The sequence below is a fragment of the Lampris incognitus genome, chromosome 6, assembly GCF_029633865.1.
Source record: "Lampris incognitus isolate fLamInc1 chromosome 6, fLamInc1.hap2, whole genome shotgun sequence".
NCBI classification, from domain to species: Eukaryota; Metazoa; Chordata; class Actinopteri; order Lampriformes; family Lampridae; genus Lampris; species Lampris incognitus.
In genome coordinates, this window is record NC_079216.1 from 15,949,626 (window position 1) to 15,971,640 (window position 22,015).

At 45.8% G+C, this 22,015-nt stretch overlaps 2 protein-coding genes across 2 annotated transcripts; both read left to right on the forward strand.

The window, feature by feature from the left end:
* The first annotated feature begins 10,083 nt into the window (after positions 1-10,083).
* zgc:172145 (Ferritin light chain, oocyte isoform-like) lies at positions 10,084-15,312 on the forward strand. The gene is given in 4 exon segments (XM_056282235.1): positions 10,084-10,442; positions 11,524-11,670; positions 13,249-13,425; positions 13,427-15,312. Coding segments are annotated over 4 exon segments (609 nt in total). The 5' UTR covers positions 10,084-10,274; the 3' UTR covers positions 13,544-15,312.
* A 1,363-nt stretch (positions 15,313-16,675) lies between these two features.
* myod1 (myogenic differentiation 1) lies at positions 16,676-18,498 on the forward strand. The gene is made up of 3 exons (XM_056281459.1): positions 16,676-17,274; positions 17,447-17,528; positions 17,712-18,498. The coding sequence occupies exons 1-3, from the start codon at positions 16,765-16,767 to the stop codon at positions 17,969-17,971; spliced, it is 852 nt and encodes a 283-aa protein (XP_056137434.1). The 5' UTR covers positions 16,676-16,764; the 3' UTR covers positions 17,972-18,498.
* Positions 18,499-22,015: the final 3,517 nt, after the last annotated feature.

Below are 22,015 nucleotides of genomic sequence, written 5' to 3' on the forward strand. Positions count from 1 at the left end.
GTTAGCAATCCAAGCCCTCCCACAACTCAGCATCAACATTCATCATTGTTTCATTTTCTGCCACATAACACGGAGACATCCATTACCCATCAGCCCTCAGTGGCCCACACCAGGCTAAATCTGTCTCTTTAATGAGCAGCGGGCATTCCACAAGGCTCTCTGGGTAATCACAGCGTCTGGCACTGCAGGCACGCAGGGACCTCTCTGCACCAACATGAGATCTGCTTACCCCGCACAGGGCAACAACACTTTCTAAAAAGACCCCAGGTTCAACGGACGATGAGGTTTTCACAACTCTGAAAAAGAAAAAGAAAAACACAAAAGGCTCATCAAAGTCAGAGGGGTACATTGTGATTGGGTTATGGTGCCCATAACAAAGCCGTGTTTGGGCCAGACACTGGTATCAGGTACCGGCAGTGAAACAGGGCACCCCAAAAGCCTTGGCCCTGTGCTGCGATCATTAATTGTGTTCACCTCGTCCTCCATTAAGTGCAGCAGTTATCCGGGTTGTGAGCCGAGCAGCGGACTGCTGATGACAGTCCTGAGGACTCTTAACAGACAGCTGTAAAGTGAAGGTCTTCTGATCAGATTCACAGCTGTGACCGCTGGACACGGGCCTCCACGACCAGTGTGGCTACAGGAAGACCTGCAGGCCAAACTGGCCTCTCCAAATCACCAAAGATACCCAGACAGTGATACCATACTCTCTGTGGTCTATTTTGAAGCAAAAGGAGGTATTCTAGGGGAATAGTCTTAGTAGTTCTCATCAACAAACACCACCAAATATAAATGTAATAATCAAATAATTTTTTGCTATTTCTTCAACTCATGGCTCACGATCTGTGTTTTGTTTGGGCCCTTAGACTTTCATGCCAAAGACTTCTTTTTTTTTGTCCCCCCCTCTTTTCTCCGCAGTTGTATCCAGCCAATTACCCCACTCTCTGAGCCGTCCCGGTCACTGCTCCACCCCCTCTGGCGATCCGGGGAGGGCTGCAAACTACCACATGCCTCCTCCGATACATGTGGAGTCACCAGCCACTTCTTTTCACCTGACAGTGATGAGTTTCACCAGGGGAACGTAGCATGTGGGAAGATCACACTATTTCCCCCAGTTCCCCCTCCCCCCTAACAGGCACCCTGACCGACAAGAGGAGGCGCTAGTGCAGCGACCAGGACACATACCTACTATATACAGCTTCCCACCCACAGACACGACAAATTGCGTCTCTAGGGACGCCCAACCAAGCCGGAGGTAACACAGGGATTCGAACCAGCGATCCCTGTGTTGGTAGGCGACGGAATAGACCACTACACCATCCAGACGATGGCAAAGACATTTGTGTGTACCCACACTAAAAAGTAGAAAATGCAGTGGTCTGCAAGCACTGAAGACTGAACACACACACACACACACACACACACACACACACACACACACACACACACACACACACACACACACACACACACACAGTTGGGAATTCTCTGGTCCAACTGGAAAGAAACAACCACAGAGATTAACAGAAGACTCGGATTAATGGATGTGATTACTAATTGACGACTGTGAGCAAAATAATAGGATATCAGATTTTAGTCCGGAACTGTTGGCATGTCATGATCCAGCTCTCTCTGTGAAATACACATTCAGGTTATTGTCAACCTTTTGTGAGACCAGCATCCAACTGGTATCATAGTTTATCTGCATCATGATTTTGCGATCAAGTGAATCCATTGATAAGGCTTGATTACACATCTGAAACGTATGGGGGGGGGGGGGTCATCTGAAACATAGGGGTCCTTTGGAAAAAATGGAAGCAGCTCTTGTCAGATACAGGGGAGCTGTATGTTCTGGAGATAGGAGGTTCTCTCAGGGTTCAGACAATCTGCCGCACGTACCAGAGCAGCTGCCACACGGAGAAGTTGGTGAGAAGCGTGAGGACGTGTGGCCTGCCATGAGCCATGAGCAGGGTCATATTTATATTCCCGGTCATGTGATGAGGGAGAGCCTTCAGACTGGAAGCTAGTGGTCCAGCAGCAGCAGACAGGCCATCAGCATGGGCTGCTGGGCCGTCTGCCACTCCTCGATTTCAGAGGAAGGAGGCAGGCTACACACTGCGTCCCTGGTACAGTAACAAGAACAAGTCCCCAGGTTACGAACGCCCGATTTACGAACCGATCTCCGTAAAGCCCATTATTAAAAAAAAACAAAAAACAAACGAGTCACACACAATTGTTCGTACTAACGGACGGACGGACTACTTGGCGCAACGCTGAAATCACTGCGCGTTTTAGGCGGTTCGTCGGCCCGAGGGGGAACAACGCCGCGCCGTTGTCGCCATTTTAAGTCCGATCGCGTAAACGTTGGCGTGTGAGTTATTTTCACTTAAATGTTTCATGTGTTTGTAATCATGGCTTCAAAGCGTAAATCTGATGCAAGTGGTGGTGATGCAGAGAAGAAAGGGAAAAAAGGATCACGATTGAAACGAAAGTGGAAATAATAAAGCGTTCAGAGAGAGGTGAAACGCTCTCACCGTTTCTTCACTTACCCGGTGGGGAGGCGCTAGCTCAGCAACCAGGAGACATACCCGCATCTGTAGGGACGCCAGCTCAAGCCGGATGTGACATGGATTCAAACCGGAAATCCCTGTGTTGGTAGGCAACGGAAGAGACTGCTACGCCACCCGGACATCCAACCACAGGACCTGCCGCAGCCGGGACGTGATCCCGTATCTCCCGCACCGCGGGAGACATCGCTGACCGCTCGACTGAAGGGTCAGACACGTTGGCCATGTCTACTTATCCATCCACGTTACATTACCTATACTACACATTCTCTCTCTCAATTATAAATACTGTACTGTAGTTACATTTATTATTATCACTGCATTATTATATTCATGATGTGTTAGGTAAAATATATACTAAGACAAACGTTTGACTAATAAACGCTAGATGGGAAGTGTACGTAACTGGTCCGACTTACATACAAATTCGCCATAAGAACGGACTCAAAAACGGACCTCGTTCGTAATCTGGGGACTTCCAGGACCACAAAATATTCAACTTACTGACAAGGATTTCAACAGTTCTTGTTCATTTTGGTCCCTGTGCAGTCCCAAGTAGTGACTCATTTCACTCTACTTTCATTCTTTCCTGGTTATCATTTGCTTTAGCTCCTACTGCAAGTCAGAGACCGTTCTCTCCTTCTTTCTTCAGCCCGGAACTAGAGCGTCTCTAACTTTCCTCTCTGTCACTCATCAGAACAAGTAAGAAGTATGGAAAGGAACAGGTTTCAGTTATCCTGTCAGCGTGCCCACCAGAACTCTTCCTGTCTCCGTCACATTCATTACCAAGCAGATGAGGCTGTTCTTAGGTTTTATTTTCCTGTTTCTCCTGTCTCACTTTCAACCCTTCACCTAAATTGGCATTACAAACTGTTGTACCATCCAGCATCAGTCAGCCTATAACTGAGATAGTTTAATTTTGTTAACATCCAATATGTTGTTGACTAGGGGTGAACATGTGTGTCTCGGCCCTGTCACGGACTGGAGGCCTGTCCAGGGTGTCTCCCTGCCTGCTGCCCAATGACTGCTGGGCTAGACTCAAGCATCCCCGCGACCCTGAGAGCAGGATAAGCGGTTTGGATAATGGATGGATGTTGACTGGGGCGGCACATTGGCGCAGTGGTTAGCGCGGTCACCTCACAGCAAGAAGGTCCTGGGTTCGAACCCTGGGGTAGTCCAACCTTGGAGGTCGTCCCTGGTCGTCCTCTGTGTGGAGTTTGCATGTTCTCTCCGTGTGTTTCCTCCAGGTGCTCTGGTTTCCGCCCACGGTCCAAAGGCATGTAGGTCAGATGAATCGGCCATACTTCATTGTCCTTAGGCGTGAAAGTGTGTGTGTGTGTGTGTGTGTGCGTGCGTGTGTGTGTCGGCCCTGTGATGACCTGGCGACCTCTCCAGGGTGTCTCCCCGCCTGCCGCCCAATGACTGCTGGGATAGGCTCCAGCATCCGCGCCACCTCGATTGGGATAAGTGGCTTGGATGGATGGATGTTGTTGACTGTCCCCAAACAGCAGCAAGACACCATTTCCTACTAGACTCTGTTTCCTATTTGAGCTAAAAAAAAAAAAAAAAGACCTGGTAGAAAACAAAGTGTTAGCAAAGGACTCAGTGGTATAAAGTAAAGTTGTCTCTAAATCATCAGTCATTTAGTCAAAATGCATTTCATATATTTGACTCAAATTACAGTATAATGAGCCCAGGACTGTAACTAATGACTGTTTAGGTATTCGTGTAATCCTACACTCATCCAGACAATTAACTGTTAATCAGACAATAAAAAAATATATACTTTTACGTGTTTAAGAGCAACAGTGTAATTTAAGATTCACTCAAACTTAAAATTACTGTTTCCCCTCTGTTGCTCACAGTAATGTAATATCTCCCATTTTTATTTCTAGTCTTTGTTTTTATGTTTCCGTGTTCTTATGTTGCTGTTTTATTACAGACTTTAGTGGAGGATGACCTTGACTGTGCAGAGAGCTGTCAATCAAGCAAAAGGATCAATTTGGAGGCAGGATGCTTTATGGCTCTGGTAAGATGCTGCTGTGGTGTGTGTGTGTGTGTGTGTGTGTGTGTGTGTGTGTGTGTGTGTGTGTGCTCAGTCTTACAGTGCTTGCAGAAAACTGCATTTTCTTTGTGTTTTAGTTGAAAATGTTATCAAACTTTGGACATTTTATCATTTTTTCCACTTCCGGTGTGGGAAGATGGAGGCTCAAATTCACGTTTGCGGCAGCCTCACCCAGTACCGTCCATGCAGTGTCTTTGTCCACGTCTGCATCTAAGTGTGTCTTTGTTTGATGGCTGGGAGAGCTGGTGCTGGATCAGCTGGGAGAGCTTGGTCTGCTGCGTCCTGTGGGCCCAGGGACCACGGCCCTGCCTGGAGCTGTGCCCGAAGAGGTAACACCAAGGACGGTTTGACAGGACGCAGAAGCGGGGCAGGCTAAGCTAACTGCTAGCCCATGCAGACCGATAACACCAAGGGTGGTCTGGTGGCGGCCTCGCCTAGCCTTGACTGTGTTTTTAGTGTCGTCGTGTGGAGTGCGGGGAGGTGTGTCGAAGGTGTCTGGCTGGGAGAGCTAGCGTTGGATCGGCCTGGGAAGCTAGGTCTGCTATATCCTGTGGACCCAAGGACCACGGCTCTGACTGGAGCTGAGCCCGAAGAGGAAACACCGAGGGCGGTCTAGCAGGATGCGGAAGCGGGGCAGGCTAAGCTAACTGCTAGCCCATGCAGACCAGCAGTTCCGACAGTCATCCTGGCTGGCGTTCGTTCTCCTGGACAGTGTTTTTTTTATTATTATTTATTTTAGTTTAAATATGTGTGTTAGTTTGGATATATGTGTTGTAGGTTTTGGATGTGTGTTTCAGTCTTTGTGTTACACTGCTGTGGGCTGGGGGGAAACGAGGTTTCACTTCATTTCATGTGCGCAAGTGCATGAAATGAAATGACAAATAAAGTGTTTCTGATTCTGATGCTGATTTTTGGCTCCTGTCTCTTCTTCGTGTTTGTCGTTTCTTTCACCACTTTCTCAACTCAGATGATTTCCTGTGTCGTCTACACACAACGGTAACGACGGGTCGAGGGCTTCACTGCCCTGTGTGGTCATTCCGCATGCACTGGTATGTTCAGACACGGAGGAACAGATTAAACGAGGCTTCCAGGTAGTAAATTTGAATCAAGGATTTATTTATTTTTTGGTAAATTGTTTCAATCGAAATACTCAGTTAAGTGTGACAGCCCAAATGGAGTCCACCCATCCCAGGCTGAGGACAAGCCCCCTCCCCCTGGCTAGGAGACTGGTCCCACTGAGGCAGTCCAGCTACCTCACTGTTTGGATGACTTAATGACAAGGCAGGTTGTCTGGCCAGCTCAGGCCATCAATACTGGCTCCTGTCAGCACGGCTGCTATCCACCACCGACCAGGGTTAGGCAACACAAACAGCACCTACAACTGGCCGCTGGACGGCACAGCCATAAATTTGGGCTTTCAGAAGATAATCCCCGAGTTTGCCCCAATTCACCAAGGTTTCTCATGTCCACTACACATGCCTCCTCGTCTCCTCTGTCCCGAACCCCCGTCGCCCGAGCCCAGGCAGGGATGGGCTGGTGTGTTGGGGGTTTGCCTGAGCTGTGGTGGTGTGTGTAAGGTAATCTGCTTCCAGGGGCAGACCCAGGACAATGCTGCCTTGTACTGGGAGGTCTTTACAACAGGCAGCAGGTGTGAGAGCTGACACCTTCCCTGTCAGTGCTCCCTCTCTCTAACTCTCCCTCTCTAATTCTCTCTCTCTCCCTCTCTAACTCTCTCCCTTTGTAACTCTGTCTCTCTGTCTCTAACTGTCTCTCTAAGCTAATTTTGGCTCTATGTTAACGGTTTATCCAGATTCAAATAAGATCCACTATTTTGTTCCTCTCTTCTTCCTTTCCTTTCTACTTTTTCCTTGCTCTAGCCTGGTTGTTCTATGGTGATAGGAATACTGTCTATGGCCCTGACCTTTGCCCCCCTGAGTTTATTCTTAGTTGCTTGTAATACTGACGGTCTTGTCAAGTGAATTTAATATGCCGCTCACATGAAACGCACAAAGGATGTAACAACATTCTGAAATTCGGAGGACTAAGCTCGCCTAAACATATCTTGGAAGAGAGTCTCTATTAATTTCAGACTATTTGCATACCTAGGAATATCCCTAGCACAAGGGAGGGAAAAGATTTGAGTAATATTTACTATCTTAGTACTCCAAGTGTACAGTCCACAAACCCATAATAGAAAATAAGAATAACAGGACATCTGCTCAACACATGGTAATGAATGTCTGTACAGGTATGAATGTGTACACACACACACACACACTCGATTTCTACCCGCCATCTTTGCTGCTATGAAGGACACGTCTTGGCCATCAGGATTTCCCTTTCAAAGAGTATCAAACCACATGTCCCATGAACTGTATTAATAATTTATTGATATTGCCATTTTGACCATTTCCCCTTTTCCATATTTGTGCGGCTCTTATCCAGGATGCCCTCTACGCGTTAGCCGTCGGTGACCACATCCATTAGCTGTTTGGTGGGGTGAAGTGTCAATCTGTTAAAGTCTGACACTCGGTACGTACGCTGAGTACAGCTGGACACCAACTACACAAGTGTCCAAGTGGTTGCTTTGAGTGTCTGTCGACAGCTGCGTGCCAACACACTGTGCAGACAAACACTGACTGGGACAGGATGGAGTGGAGAGGGAAGGGAAGGGAAGGAAAGGGGGGGCTTGGAGCGTACCTTAGAGGGGGTTCAATGAGGGTCTGCATGGAGGGGCGGGTGGAGGGGGGGGATACAATACAAAATCACCGGTCGAGTTTTATTGGTTGTCAAGTAAGTTTGCACACACAAGGAATCTGACTTGGTGGGCTGTTCAACTTGAAAACACACAGTTACAAAGTGCTTTACACCCCATACACAACATATAAATAAATACATAAAACAGATTGAATGAATATAAAAACGTGGCACTGGGAGTGACAGACCAAGCTAAAAATGAGACGAGACAGAAGGCAGGGGTGGGGATCCATAACAAGGCTTGCCTGAAAAGATGGGTTTAAAAGCCATTAAAAGCTGTTTAAAACAGTCCAAAGGTTCAGCGAATCTAATGGATTGGGGGGAGATTATTCCAGGGGCTTGGGGCCAAGACTGCAAAGGCGGGGGTCACCTTTTGTTTTGCAGTTGGAGTGAGGGGTGGATAAAAGACTGAGGTTTGAGGATCGGAGTGGTCGGGAAGTGGGATGAGGAGTGAGAAGATCAGAAATATAACTGGGGGCAAGATCATGCAGTGCTTTAAATGTAATCAATAAGATCTTACAGCTTAGTCTGAATTTTATAGGAAGCCAACGGGAGGATGCAGGAATAGGGGTAATATGGGACCTACGGCTAGTTCTAGTTAGTAGTCTAGCAGCTGCATTCTGAACCAAACTGTAGACGATTTAAAGTAGCTTGGTTGAGGCCAGAATAGAGGGAGTTACAGTAACCCAGATGGGAGAAAATGAGAGCGTGAACTGATGTTTCGCCATCTTTAAAATACAAAATATTTCTGATTTTTGCAACATTTCATTGCTGAAGACAACAGGATTGGACAAGCTTAGTAACACGGTGACCGAAAGACATATTCTGGTCAAAGAGGATACCAAGGTGTTTAGCGGTAGGTTTGATGTGTGAATGAAGTGGACCAATAAACTGATCGACTGCAGCGGCAAAGTTCAGAGAGAGATTTAGGGGATAAACACATTTGTAGAGGGAAAGATTTAAAAACTAACCAAAGAAAATCTGCTTGACAGAAACTTTGTTAAATAGATTTTTTCTTCTCATACAAATGCATCCAGCACTGGCTGCTGGTGGTGGTGGTGTGTGTGGTAATAAATACATGCAGGGTGCATTCAGTATTCAGATGTACTGTACACACATGGTATGGGATGATATCTTCATGTGAATGTAGAATAAACTCTCCAACTCTTTTGGAATCATACAATATTTGGCTGTTCTCACACACACACACACACACACACACACACACACACACACACACACACACACACACACACACACACACACACACACACGCACACAGGTAAAGCTAGTTGCGGATAACTTCAGGGCCTCTGCAGGTATGTTGCATTTTGCCAAAATCAAGTCATCTGCTATGTTTTAACAGGCAACCAGACACATTTTACTGCGTGGGCAGTCTTTTGTTTATATTGTATATTTTATTTCTATTTAAATGTTATATATTTAATCTTTACTCTACATATTTTCATTACGCCAGACAGGTGGATTCTAGATGCTTAAATAAAAGCAACCGATGAGAAATTCCTCTCAGCGTTTGTACAATCTCGTGTTATTCGGTGGGTATTGTAAAGAGCTGCTTTATTATAAATTAGCAGGCAGCGTATTAATGCGTTCGAGCCCTCTCCAGCTCCTACTCGTAGCGTCTCATTTGTAGTTTTTTGTGTAACCTCCTCTGTAGGCTTCCTGGAGCGTGGCTGTAATCTGTTACACTGACGTCCAGCCAAGGCAATTATCTAGGTGTCTGAGGGTAATTGGAGGGAGGGAGGGGGGGTCGTGTCAAGGGTGTAGGTCCTGTTGACCTCTGGCCGGCCCTGAGCCAAGCATTGCTCTTTCCCCCCTAATGGCCACCTAGACCCCTGAGGAGCATCCAGCCCCACGCGTCACTCATCCTCTCCTGAGATGGAGAGGCGGCACGGACCGCCAGAGATAAAGGGGAGGGGGCGCTGGTAGTGTGTGTGTATGTGTGTGTGTGGGGGGGGGGTGTTTGGCGTTGATGAACTGATGAATTTTGTTATCCTCTGATTTTCATAACCAATACACACTTGGACGGGGTGAACTTGTTGAAGTGCTGTGTGCACAAGTGGCGTTAGTGAGAGTCATGCACCATGTACATTTTTTTGGGGGGGTAACCTTGGCATGTATTTACTCTTACCCACTCCCGTAGCTTTCCTATCCTTATATACAACTGCACTACGGAATAGATGTAAATACTGTATACATACTGTACATGATTCTTTACATACTGCATTGACATTCCATATTACCGGGTATTCACTATACCTTGCACTTTACGGTACTATTTAGCACTTTGTGGTTAGATGCAGTTCATTGTGTCAGCACGTGTACTCTGTAACAGTGACAGTAAAGTTGAATCTAATCTAATCTAATGGGCTCAGCAGTCTTGTATGTGGCTGGTGTTGGGGTGAAAGGACGTCATATCATTGTTTTGATATCGGATATTATCTTCCGAGGGTTTTCTGAGCAGATGGCCGACGGGTCCGGGTGCGGCGTCACACCGGGCGGCCCGATTTAGAACCAGAAGTCCACATCTGGTTAAACTGGGGCGGAACTATGTTTTGTGTCGGTTTGGTCGTTGCCTCCTGTGCGTCCGCTTCGCGCGCACCGGATGAACTTGAGAAGCTGAACGGGAAACGACTCGCCCCCCCCCACCCCCCGTAGCCTTCAGTACGTCTTGTTTTCATGCGCCGTCCGTCTGAAAGCCGCTCGTACTGCCGGCAGATTACTTCCACGATACGACGGGCGGTCCGGGCTAAACGCCGTCGGCTCGCTGCGACACTTAACGGGACGTGGTTTTCCCGCCCCTGAGGCTGAGACGCGACAACGCCCTCGAAACGGGTCTATCGGGCGCCGTTGCAACCGCTGGTTAAATGGCCGAACCCGGGTTTAAGAGACTAAAGACCAGCCTACCCGTGTGTAAAACTCACAAGACGTTCGCGGGCAGCCGGGTGAGGCAGAGCCTCCCGGCCGCGGTAGAGGAGGGCGTGTGCGGCGTGGCAGCCCTGCTGGCGGAGCGGGCGTACAGCCTCCGGGCTCTGGTAAGACAGAGGGCGTCCAGCTAGTGACGTCATCAACCCAGCGGTCAGGCGCGCTGTAGCTGTTAATTTACATATGTTGATGTATATTTGCAGAAATATATATTTTCAGAAAATCTAATCACTGTTTTTTTTTTGTTCCCTTTCTGCTTGCGAAAGGAAATTAGAATGACTAAAATATATAGTACACTCACCTGTAGGTCGGAGGGTTGTGTGGCCGTGACCTCTGACGTGGCGATTAAAATGGACGCTGCTGCAGCTTATATGTTGTCCACAGACAAGCCTACGGTCTTGATGAGAGCAAATGGTGATATTCAGCAGCATAACATCGTGTGATTGAGTGCATTTATCTGCAACATCAGCTGTTTAGTGTTCATGCGTGCTATATTGAGTATGGAGTTCATGAACGATTTTTTAAAAACCGTCCCATAATGCTTTGCGCCTTTATCGTTTCCATGGAACCGACCGGTCAGGGGAACGTTTCCAGAGCAATATGATGCAGAAGGAAGCGGATGGAGCAGCACCTGACAGTGGGACAATCTTTTTTTTTCTTTTAACAATTTCATGATAAAATGTTTTTCACTCAACGCGCTAAGGCTCAATAGAAAGGAATAAAGTGAAAGGGGCATAGTTTTTCTAATCTGAAAGCCTCTGGTTGGCCTTGTGGTGTTACGAAGGGTCACTTCACACTTACACTTGGACGCGAGTCTGCCAAGTGTAACGTACGCAGGACGCGGCGCGCACTGCATCCAACATACTGCATGGGAGGCCTCATAGTATGCAGTATACATACTATACTTTTAAGTATTGAGAATGTACTAGCAATTTGGACCCCACTATTATCATTCATTGTGAACACCCTTAGATCGACTGGTTGATTTCTGCACAAGTTCGTTTGCACAAAAAACAGAAACGATGCGAAATTACAAAGTAATGGTAATAAAAACTGCATCTAGAAAACTGACCAGTTAACATGTTTACAAATTTCACACTGATATGGTATGGTATATATGATGATATATGATATATATCACTACCTGCTGGAATATCTAGTCTTACAGGGTCCTGTCTGTGTCTACTGCAGGCCAGTATATTTGAACAAGATGATGTTGCTCTGCCAAGAGTGGCTTCCTTCTTCCACCAGGAGTCATTGTGGGAGCAGGCACAGACTGAGGCCATGATGGACTACCTGGCCCAGCGAGGGGGGCAGTACTGCAATAAAAACATTCAGGTAGAGACCCCAGGGGGCCAAGGAGAGGAGTCGGGGTCTTGGGAGACTTGTTGAGTCTTGACAAAGCGCCCAAGCCAACACAGACAAATGTAGAGGCAATGCCTGTGAAAGCAAAATTTGGAATTGTGTCTTTTTTTAATTGACTCTCGGGGATAGACCTCACCCCTGCAATATTTCTACTGTAAAAGTCCCTGAGCCAAAATTTTTGTTTTTAATTGCACCAAATTTACACTCCATCAGGTTTCTTGAATGGAGATGTTGGTGGTCATATTAAGCAACTGAAATAAACATTTTTCTTTGGCTTCCAGTCTGATGGACTTCCAGTCCATGATAAATGAAGAAATCGTTTCTATTATGACAATCTGTTTTGTGATAAAAATCATTACTTGGATTTTCATCATCTCAACTCTGTAGAATTTAAATGATCCAATCTGAAATCTTTTTTTTAACCAAGACATGGTTTATTTTCTCCCCATTAAAAAAAAAAAAAAGGAAAATCATTATTTCAACACATGCTTTTCCTTTGACAACCATTTTATTTTGTTACTGAACTCTATGCGGGCCCCTGATACGGATACCCTCAGTCAGTGCACAGCAGTCTGCAGTGGAGTTGGGGCTGTAGCCTGAGGTTGTGCCCTTGGCTCAGCCCTAATGCCTGTCAGGGTGCACAGTGCCCCCTCCCACCCAGCCCCCACCCCCCCTCCAAGTTCCGGAAAATTGGCGAGATTAATACCGAGGCTAAGAGGACGGTGCCATTAATGGTGTTTCCAGATGTCCAGGGTGGCACTGGCGAGTCACAGCGTGTCCTCTCTCCGCCTGCTTCAGCTTTATGAGTCGTGTAAAATCGTTTCAGAATTAGACGGTAGAGAGTTCCATCAGCAGCAGTCTGGGACACCTTGTTATCCATCCATCTGTGTGGGTCAAGTGCCCTATACCTTAATGTGACAACACCTTCAAGCCTTTTATGGCTCAACTCAATTCGGTTGACTTCAACACAACTCCTTATTGTTTTGTAATGGAAATGTGCTTTATGGGCAGGGTTTGGAACCAAAATCATTACAGTTTTCTCCTTCATTAATATCTCAGATGGGTGACTACTTTTTTTTATCCCTCTGGTTTGAGTCAAGGGTCAGCTGTATTGCCCCTGCAGCAGAGTCAGGGTTTAATATCTTGCTTTTCCAGGTAGTTTGCAGGGTCACGTCTGAATCCTGCTGTTGGAATGACGTCCCTGAATGCTATAAAAAACTAGTACCCAAATTACACACTATACATAGTACATAAAATGTTATACACCACAATAAATATACGTGACAATATCATACACTCCAAACAAATGTCAGGGCCACTGAGAGTCAGCAGGGTAGAGCGAGCCTGAAAATGTGCCTATATGGTCTTATATGTGTATGTGTGTGTGTGTGTGTGTGTGTGTGTGTGTATATATATATGAGTGTCTCGCTCTGCCAGTCTGTCTGAATGATTATCTGTCTGTCAGCTTGCCTGTCTGTCTGTCTGCTTTTTTCTGTCTGTCTGCCTGCCTACCCATCTATCTGACTTTGTTTCTGTCTGTCTCTCTCCCAGAGGCCAGGCTGTGAGGCAGTGTGTGGTGTACTACCAGCCCTGGACCTGATGTTGGGCCAACTGAAGGAGGAGATGGCTGTGTTGGTGGAGTTAAGCCAGCTGGCCCGCGATCACGCTGACCCACACACAGCCAGTGTGGTCAAGAGCCGCTTCCTTGGCCCTTTGGTGCCCCGTGTCTAAACTGCTGGGAGACCTGCTCACCAGCACACGCCGGGTGGGCTGTACCAACGACCGGGCAGGAGGCTTTGGGGAGTACCTTATCAATGAACTCCAGGAGGAGCTAGCAAGCATCTGAGATGTCTAGCAGAATGGAGTCCCTGTTTAGGGCCAGGGGTTGATGGGAAATTTTCCTTTACTGATGTCATTTCTGACTCTGGGCCTCTCCCATTATCCACACTTAGTGCACACTTGAATGCTTGGCCACTTGGCGTGCACGCTTGTGCACTTTGTGTAAGTGTGCAAGTGTGTCCCATTTTCTCTAATAAGCCAAAGCATGGTGGGCTTGATGTGCTCTTTATCTGCTCTTAAGCTAAGGCCGCTGTGGATCAGTATTGTGCTAAATGTATGAGGCACCACACTGGTGATGTTGTGACCCCAAGTTGTATCCCCAAATGGGGCTAATGGGACAAGCCCATTGTCTCCTTCCAAAGCGAGTCTGATTAAACCCCATTGGTTTACTTAAAGACAACATGACACAGCATTCAGTGTCTCTTGCTCTCATCATGTGACGTGTTTCCCAGTAAAATAGGATATTAAGATGGAACAAAATGTAGAAGGGGATGTGATTTGACCCCTCAGAATTTGACTGGATCATGCAAAACATTTTATGGCATTGCTGGCTGGAACGTTGCTTTTCCACAAACTCCGACTTGGTGACGAAATCACAGAAACTTGACTGTTTCAGAGGAAGTTCAGGTGGTTAGATTTTGATGTGAAATAAGTATACAAAAAGTGTGATTTTTTTTGGGGTATAATGTGTTGAATAGGTACATAACATGACTGGGAAAATGAGCTTACAAGGTAAAAAAAATAAGTGCATTTTCATTTTACATTGTCTTTAAAGAAGAAAAATAGCATACACCTATCTGAAGATTTTTAGCACCTTATGATAAATTATTGATGCCTTTAAAATGGATTCAGGTGGATCAAACCAGTGTGTATTCAGATTATTAGCAACCCGGTGTGTATTAAGGGACAAAACTTGTTTCTCGTCAGTGTTGGATCTTCTTGTTTTGGTTGTTATAGTAGTTAGACGAATGCTACAACACTTTTGAGCAGAGGAAAAAAGCAAATGTTTAAATAAAAAAGGGAAAATTATAGTGTTATATTGAGCAATTCTGTTTAATCTTACTCTTTCTACCGTATTTTAATGATGCTGCGGAGACTTGTTGAGTTGTGGTGCGTAACGGAGGTGGGCAGAGGGTTTGGATCGTGGAGTTTGCTGGATCAGATGTGAAGCGTGGCGTGCGGTGGTCCTCCTGCAGGGATGCTCGGTGGGCTGCAGTGCGGCTGCAGACCCCGCTCAGCTGCTGCCTGTCCCTCGTCACCCCACGGTACCCTTCCTGAACCACTTCTCCACCTTTTCAGGAAAAAGAGACGCCTGCTCCGATTGAATGGGAAAACTTGGAGCTATTTTTTTGTTTAACCTCCATATTGTACGTGTGTTGTGTTGGAGATGAATTTGCTTGCTGTACTTACAGGGCTACCCGGTCCATTTTACATTATTCACCCTGCCTCTCTTCTATAACATCTTTACACGGCCATCTTCTTCTTAACATATAAATGTAATGATTATGATTATGATTTATACATCCGAGCTGTCTGGATGACATTTCATCAGGTGATCATAATGTAATGCTCTACATGTATTTATCTGTGACAAGCTGTCGGATACCTCTCTGTGGCTGGTTGACGGCATTGTATTGCTAAGGTTTTTGGTGTTTTTGTGTGTTTTCATAACGCCATAGAATCGGTTTTCATCTGCCTTTCTTTTCGTTGTGTGTAGATTAAGGGCCCAGGGGGCCTTGCCTGCCCAAATGTTCTGAAATAAACTTGTGTTTTGGGGGAGAATCCGTTCTGCGTCCCTAATTTATTTGGCCTTTTGAGTTATTTTGGTACATCTGGAAAGTGACTGTCTCTTTTTATTATGTTATTTTATTGTTATTCATATGTATGGGCAGATGTCTGACCACTACATGGTGAATTTCTGTCCTGACATTAACCGAGTTTTTCTCAGATGCTGAGCTCATCCACTCACTACCGCCATCTAGCAGCGATCCCTTTGAACTGCAGGCGGGGGGCCCCTCGGCTGGGCCTGGTAGAAAAACAGACTAATATAGACCAATGATGAAGGGATGAATAACGGACGGTAAAAATACATGACATGAAAACCCTGTTATTCACTCGACAAGCCTGTGACAGAGCACTCCGCTGGTTGGGTTACCGTCAATTCCGCCTGTTTTTCATTTCCAGAGCCGGTTGGGTAGCATGCACACTATATTTACATGGACTTTCACACAACTTAATCGTTTTCAGCCATTTAGCTGACGATGACGCTGGTGCAAAATCAAAACACAGGACCTGAAGATATAACGAATATCGCAGGCATTTGCCACACAGTGAAGCTATGCATCTCCGAAATAAACGGATCATTTGCTTATTAGTTTACTATAATACACCTCCCTGATTTCGTTTATTACCTCCAAGCAACCAAGTCTGCCCAAGCGGCAGCCTGTCAAACTGGGGAGCTCAATTAAATCCCCAAGCTCTTAATTAATCCCTTTGATTAATTTACATTTATTCGTTTCGTCCAAAGAGAGGGACGCTACATAGTGCTCATAACATAGTCAACAGTCTATGTCATGCCCTGCCCATGTAGTTGTCGCGCACCTTAGATCATCAGTGACTAATACCAGGACATTTAAATAATAATAGCAGGTGGGCAATGCCATGTGTTGTGCCACAAACCGAGGCGAGAGCGCATGTCCTGCAGTGGAGCGTTGCGAGTAATAATTCAACGTTGTAACACAAAGTGATTCAATGTTGAAAGTCCGCCACCCTGTTTTTCTACTGAATGGAAGTCATTCCGCGTCTGTGTAGTGTTTGCCTGTGTGTTATTGCCCTCAGTTAGGGGTAATTGTACACTAATTGGCGTGAAGTCGTAAAACCCCCCGCCCCCGTGTAGCCCTCTGTCAGCCCATTGGCCGGTGAGCAGAGCTGTCAGTCACGTGACCACGCCCCCTTCTCCTCACCCCAGTGATAAAAACTGGCCAGGTCCTCAACATCAAGTACCAAAGAGGTGCTCGGCCGGGCAGGGAGCAGTGAAAAGGCGACTACATTCCTCTACTTAAAACTGCCCATCCTCTCATCCACTCATCCAAGGATCATCCCCCGCCCCCCCCTCCACAACCCCGCCTCAGATCTTATATCGGACGTCCGTCAAATTCACAAGTCACCCAGCCTTTTGTTATCACGTTGGAGTAGATTGGCGTTGTTTCTTTCCTTTCCCAGTGAAAGATGGAGTTGTCGGATATCTCCTTCCCCATTTCCGCCGCAGATGACTTTTACGACGACCCTTGCTTCAACACCACCGACATGCACTTTTTCGAAGACCTGGACCCGCGCCTGGTGCACGTGAGTCTGCTGAAGCCCGACGACTCGCATCACAACGAGGACGAGCACGTTCGGGCCCCCAGCGGGCACCACCAGGCCGGCAGGTGCCTCCTGTGGGCCTGCAAGGCCTGCAAGAGGAAAACCACCAACGCCGACCGCCGCAAGGCCGCCACCATGCGCGAGAGGAGGCGGCTGAGCAAGGTCAACGACGCCTTCGAGACCCTGAAGAGGTGCACGTCTGCCAACCCCAACCAGCGGCTGCCCAAGGTGGAGATCCTCCGGAACGCCATCAGCTACATCGAGTCGCTGCAGGCTCTGCTCAGGGGGCAGGAGGAGAACTACTACCCGGTGTTGGAGCACTACAGCGGGGACTCGGACGCGTCCAGCCCGCAGTCCAACTGCTCCGACGGAATGGTGAGTTCCCGCCGGGACAGGCCTGTTTGTTATGGGCTGTTCATATGAGAATAATATGGTCTTTTATTATTATTATTATTATTATTAAACTGTGACAACTGCATAGACATGAGTGGACCCAGATGTCTTCCTGTTGAATTTATCTAACGTTGTGTTTTGTTTTGTTTTTCAGATGGATTTCAACGGCCCAACTTGCCCGTCTGACAGAAGAACCAGTTATGACAACAGCTCCTACTTCGCCGAGACGCCAAACGGTAAGAAGCCTCCTCCCCCCGCCCCCCATAAGGCCGTGCTGGGCCTGTGGGGAGCCATGTGTCCCACGTTCCTCTGCTGTATAGCCAACCTAAACCCCATCTCCCACCTAAACCCCAATCTCCCACCTAAACCCCATCTCCCACCTAAACCCCATCTCCCACCTCTCTTCTCTCCCTTAACAGTGGGCGTCAAGAATGACAAGAGCGCCGCGGTGTCCAGCCTGGACTGTCTATCGAGTATCGTTGAGCGGATTTCCACCGAGGCCCCGGCGTCCGCCATGCTGCCGCCGGCCCCGGCGGCGGCGGCGGCGGAGGAGGGCGCCCCCCGCTCCCCGCAGGAGGCCTCGGTCCTGGCCGAGAGCGGGGCGTCCGTGCCCTCCCCCACCGTGGGCTGCTGCCCCCAGGCCGCGCACGACCCCAGCCTCATCTACCAGGTGCTATGAGCGGAGGAGGAGGAGGACGAGTCGCTTCCCGTGAGAACAAAAAAAGACAGAACCCACCCAGCGCGAGGACTCGCCGACCGCACCGCGCAGGCGTCACCGGGCGGCCTGGAGGGGCGCGCGGCCCCGCGTCGGCGCGACATTCCTCCAGAGGTGTCCCACGAAATGCCCATTTGGTTTTCTTTCTTTTACTATTTTATTTTATTTTATTTTTGGACCCGCACGTGGGGTCAGTACTATAACGCCAATCCGACCGCCTCTTCGTGGTTCTGACCCGCCTGTGTCTGTGGTTACACGATCATTATTATTCACTGTCGTTTTCACTGAAACGGAGGACCATTATTATTGTTTTGTACATGTGTAAATAAGAGCTGATTTGTTACAACGAAGTAATGCTAATAATGTATTTAATGTTTCCGTGTCCATACGTGATTTGTTTGTTTGTTGTGAGAAATGCTAAACTTTATATTTATATACGCATTGAAATGAGTGACAGTCGTCGTGATAACAAATAAATGAACGTGCTTATTTATACGACACACGCCTCGTTATTTCATTTATTCTGTTTAACGTACTAAAGCCTGCACGTATATTGTCCGTCTGTTGTGTGTTTGATTGTTTTAAAGTCAAGAATTTAACACTTTTTTGGCAAAATAGACAAATGGACTTTTTTTTTCCAAAGTAAAAAAAAACAACTCTTGGTCATAAAAGTTAACGAGACAAATAATGCCCACAAAAAAACAAAACAAAACGGCGTCATAAGAAGAATTATTTTAGCTGCTTTATAGACACCTCCCTTCATATTAAGAATTTGAAATAAATTACTTTAAACCTGCAGAAAATAAATACTTAACAATGGAAAAAAAAGTACTTCAACTTTGCCAAGGGTCTAATAAGTGACGGCTCACACTTGAAATAGGCTGAACCATCACGGCAGGTCAGATGAAACTGGAGCCTCAAGATTTTACAGAAGCTGAATTTAAGAAACTCAGGCGAAGAACCCCCACCCCCCAACACACACATACACACACACACACACACACACACACACACACACACACACAATCACAAACGCACACACAATCACAAACGCACGCGCACCAACACCCCACACACAATCACGCGCATGCACACGTGCGCGGGCACACGTTCTCTGGGACAGTCAATCCAGTAGGCCTAATATACGCTTGCATCAGCCAATAGATTTACCAAAATAATTTAGAATAAATCAGGAAACTTGCCCAAAAATTTCAAAGTGAACTAAATCTTTTTATTACACTCGAGCCGTTGCTACACAGCTTAGCATGTACTGATTCGTTAATAATCAAGCCAGACAGCGGGACCATGTTCTGTATGTGTTCTGTGGGCGTGCTGTAAGTGTATGTGGTCTAGGTGTTCTACAGGTGGTGTTCTATATGTGTTCTTTAGGTGTTCTGTAAGTGTATGTGGTCTAGGTGTTCTTTAGGTGGTCTGTAGGTGTGCTATAAGGGTTCTGTAGGTGTTCTGTATGTGTTCTGCAGGTGTTCTATAGGTGTTGTGTAGGTGTTCTATGGGTGTTCTATAGGTGTCCTGCAGGTGTTCTATATGTGTTCTGTAGGTGTTCTATTAGTGTTCTATATGTGTTCTATAGGTGTTATGTAGGTGTTCTATATATAGGTGTTCTATTTCTGTAGGTGTTCTGTATAGTCGAATCTTATTTAAGGACAATAGAGTTTAGTCTTGACACTAAATAATAACTTACAGTTAAATTCTCGGCAGATAAATAAATCTAAAGGTTTCATACTTAAACACTGCGCCGAGATGTGACATTCACATGGATTTAAAAAATTCAAATACGAAAAAAAAAACAAAAAACAATTAGAGCAACTGTTTTATGTCTTAATAGGTCAAACGAGACACTAGTATTATGGGAAATGGAAATCATTCTAAATGGCCGTGAATGATATTTTATATTCATTGTTTTATCGGAGTTTTCACATTTACTAAACGAAAATAAATAAAATAGGAAAGCTTGAGCAGAGCTGTTATTAAACAAACAAACAAACAAACAAACAAACAAACAAAAAACTACAATTATAAAATCATATGGATGAAAAGTTAATTTTCTGCATAAATCATTAAAATGAATTGTATATACATAGTGAATGTCATAAAAATAAGGCTCACAGTATCTAACTGTGTTGTAAGGTATAGTAATAATATTGGTACTCACAATGGAAATAACAATAGAAATTATCACGATAATTATAATAAGTAGTATTGTTTTTATTAGGCCTGTTATTATGTTTGTTGTAATTCCCAAGTACAGTAAATGTAGAGCGGTGGATGCTGGACTTGGTCTTGCTATATCACGCGCCATGAAAAGCAGTAATGAAGACCAACATCCGTTTGTTCACACAGTTCCCAAGGTCAGCTCCATCCGCCGGTTACCTAGCAACACAACCCTAAATAGAGTTTATATATGACATCTTAATTTCTTTCTTTCTTTCTTTCTTATTTTCACACCTGTTTTTAAATTTTTAAAAATCTTAAAATGTCCCGGGCCCTGTCTCTCCACGTGCATAGGCGCGTGGCAGCTCTTTACTTCCTGTTTATAGTTGCCGTGTTAAGGCTCTACAGTAAATTGGGCCTCGGTAATTTTCTGGACTGAAGTCTCCTGGATTTATTCTTGTAACTACACGGTGGGTGCTTGCCGAATACGTGGGTTCTGTCTGACTCCGGTAGCGGATCAGGTCTGGGTATTTGAAAACACTGAATTAAGTAGCCTGCATTTAAACCTATACGAGGATTTTTATTTTCATCTACCAATTATGATAAATTAGGCTAAAATCTGGTTGGAAATTCGAAGAATTCGAAATGAAACAATAACCATGACATTGAAGTTATCTTTGGGCGGCACGGGCCAAGCTGATGTGAAGGGCAGTTAGAAGTAAAGTGGCGCCATCGTGTGTCGCCATTATGAATTGCAACATGCTTTCACGGGTTTAAACCACAAGGAGATTTCTAATTCGACTGTGTGGCGGGAATGGAGCGGATGTCCTACGTTATTGATACGTGCGACTGCAGCGCAAACCTAATACGCGCATGCGCAATGACCATTGCCAGGACCGCTCGATAGGATGAAGTGACATCGGCAACGATGGAAACTGGACCACCCGTCCATCCATCCATCCATCCATTCATCCATCCATCCAGCCATTATCCAAACCACTTCTCCGGCTCTCAGGGTCGCGGGGACGCTAGAAGGTTAATCTGACATAACATCAAATGTATAGGTACACAGGCTGGCCCTAAAATATATAGGTATACACTAGTTTGTCTTTCTTTCTTCAGAAATGTAAGACTCTAACTTAATAGGTCTCTGTTCTGTTGATGATCTTGTAAATGTTCCGTCTACATTATAAGATTTTCAGGCGTTTTTTGCCAAATGGGAAGCGGTGAGTTACATGAAGCAGTATACGCCCATTTGAAGTCGAAATATTTATGCAGGCCTATTGACAACGCGTTGTCCCACAGGTTGTCAAAAAGTTAAAGGACAATCCTCAAGTCTTTGACTGATTAACTTCAGGTGTGGTTTTTCTCCCCCCCCCCATTAATTCTTTTGCATATTTTTTTCTTAGTTTGTCAAGAAATGTGCCCTTAATATATTCATGAAGGTTATATATGTTATATCAGAGGCATCTTGATTTGAATAAATTGTTCTTTGAAATTACAGGACACTTTTCGTTTAAGAGTCTTTAAAGTCTATTTATTAGCTAATTGGCCTGTATCAACATAGGCTACAAGGATCTTTTTGTCAACTCCTGTGCTAAAATTAAACTTGTCACATTCAATGCCACCCGCTACTGTGGGGCTACTGGTGTGGCTGCCTTCTATAAGACACGGATTTGTGTTATTTTATTGTGTTTACTTTGTGTATTATCTAGGGTTTATCTTTTACCTTTGGTTCTTATCTTTTATGGCTTTATTCTTTCTTGTTTTTGTTTTTTTACCTTGTCTTTGTTTGTTATGGACCCGGAGTCTGCAATCAAGTTTTGAATCGAATCG